The sequence below is a fragment of the Opisthorchis viverrini genome, assembly GCF_000715545.1.
Source record: "Opisthorchis viverrini unplaced genomic scaffold opera_v5_577, whole genome shotgun sequence".
NCBI lineage: Eukaryota > Metazoa > Platyhelminthes > Trematoda > Opisthorchiida > Opisthorchiidae > Opisthorchis > Opisthorchis viverrini.
The window spans coordinates 161991-163115 of NW_008752243.1; the positions used below are offsets into that span (position 1 = coordinate 161991).

At 40.3% G+C, this 1125-nt stretch overlaps 1 protein-coding gene across 1 annotated transcript in view; it reads left to right on the plus strand.

Annotated features, from left to right (window-relative positions):
* Positions 1-534, plus strand: part of T265_11782 (hypothetical protein) — a gene marked incomplete at both ends in the record, with an annotated part of 22186 nt that extends 21652 nt beyond the window's left edge. Inside the window, one exon of the mRNA XM_009178542.1 lies at positions 145-534. Coding sequence (XP_009176806.1) covers positions 145-176 — 32 coding nt within the window. The remainder of the gene's footprint in view (positions 1-144) is intronic.
* Between the last annotated feature and the right edge of the window lie 591 nt (positions 535-1125).

The window sequence follows — 1125 nt, forward strand, 5'->3', positions numbered from 1 at the left end:
CTAGCGAGGCAGTAACATGAAATATACTTGCATTTATGCTTTCACCTTTCCTCTCACCTATGTTTGGTTGATGTTCCTCTACTCTGCTTATGCTTGAAATTGGGTGATTCCTCCATCTAACAGCTATCTGTTTCAACTTTTCAGGCACTTCACGCCGCTCCCGGAACCGTCATTAAGTGATCATTGTCTACACTCGCTTGACATCGGTGCATTTCTGCGTAATTTATCTTTTCCACCTATCCATTTTTATCACTTCGATATTTTTATTTATCTTTGTGTGTAGGATACTTTCCCAATTCGACTGGAAACACCACACTTTGTATTTTTCACGTTCAGTTCATACTGCGGAGTTTTTTGTCTTTTTCCGCCACGAATTCAATGACTCAGTGAATACCGGTTCAATATGCAACATTTATCATTCAACCATTTGTAAGATTGTCTGATGAATATTGTTTGTATCGCATGGATTTATTGTATTTTCGAACGAATTTTATGACGTCATATTGATTTGCAATGAAATTGGTTGAATTAAGACCTCGTTTTTCCATGGGCCACCGGACTTTGACGAAGTAGAGTTAAGTCTTGCTTTGTGTTTTGTGTTAAGTACTTGAAACTTCTAGAACTACTAAGGTCTACAAGAGTCACCATTCTCTATTGATTTTAAAAGAGCAGTTCTGGGCACTACTGTGCGCGCCACCTCAGTATAGTCAGCTTTTCTATCTCACGACAGGCAGAGCGGACGTGTGACTTACCTAGATCTCTGCTACCTAAATTGAGTAAGCTGTTAGTGTACTTGGTAGCAAAACTACAACTTTTTCGTATAAAATCGAAACAACCTTGGAGACAGTCATGCATCGTCGTGACGTGGATGGTTTGTTATTTGCAACGGCGCCTGTGTTTTACCAAACATGGATCTTATTTTCATGTCCCAAATAAGTCTGCAGCTTTAACAATTCCATCGTGTTTTCCTGCCGAGTATGGCATGGAGCGTCAACCGTTTCACTTCACGTTTGTCCGCTACCAACGGGAATGTTATAATCTCCGAGACTGCCGTCATGGATATCAATACGTCAGCAGTACCTACAGTACGAAGTAGCAATATGGGCCTATAGGAATTGTTTTTGA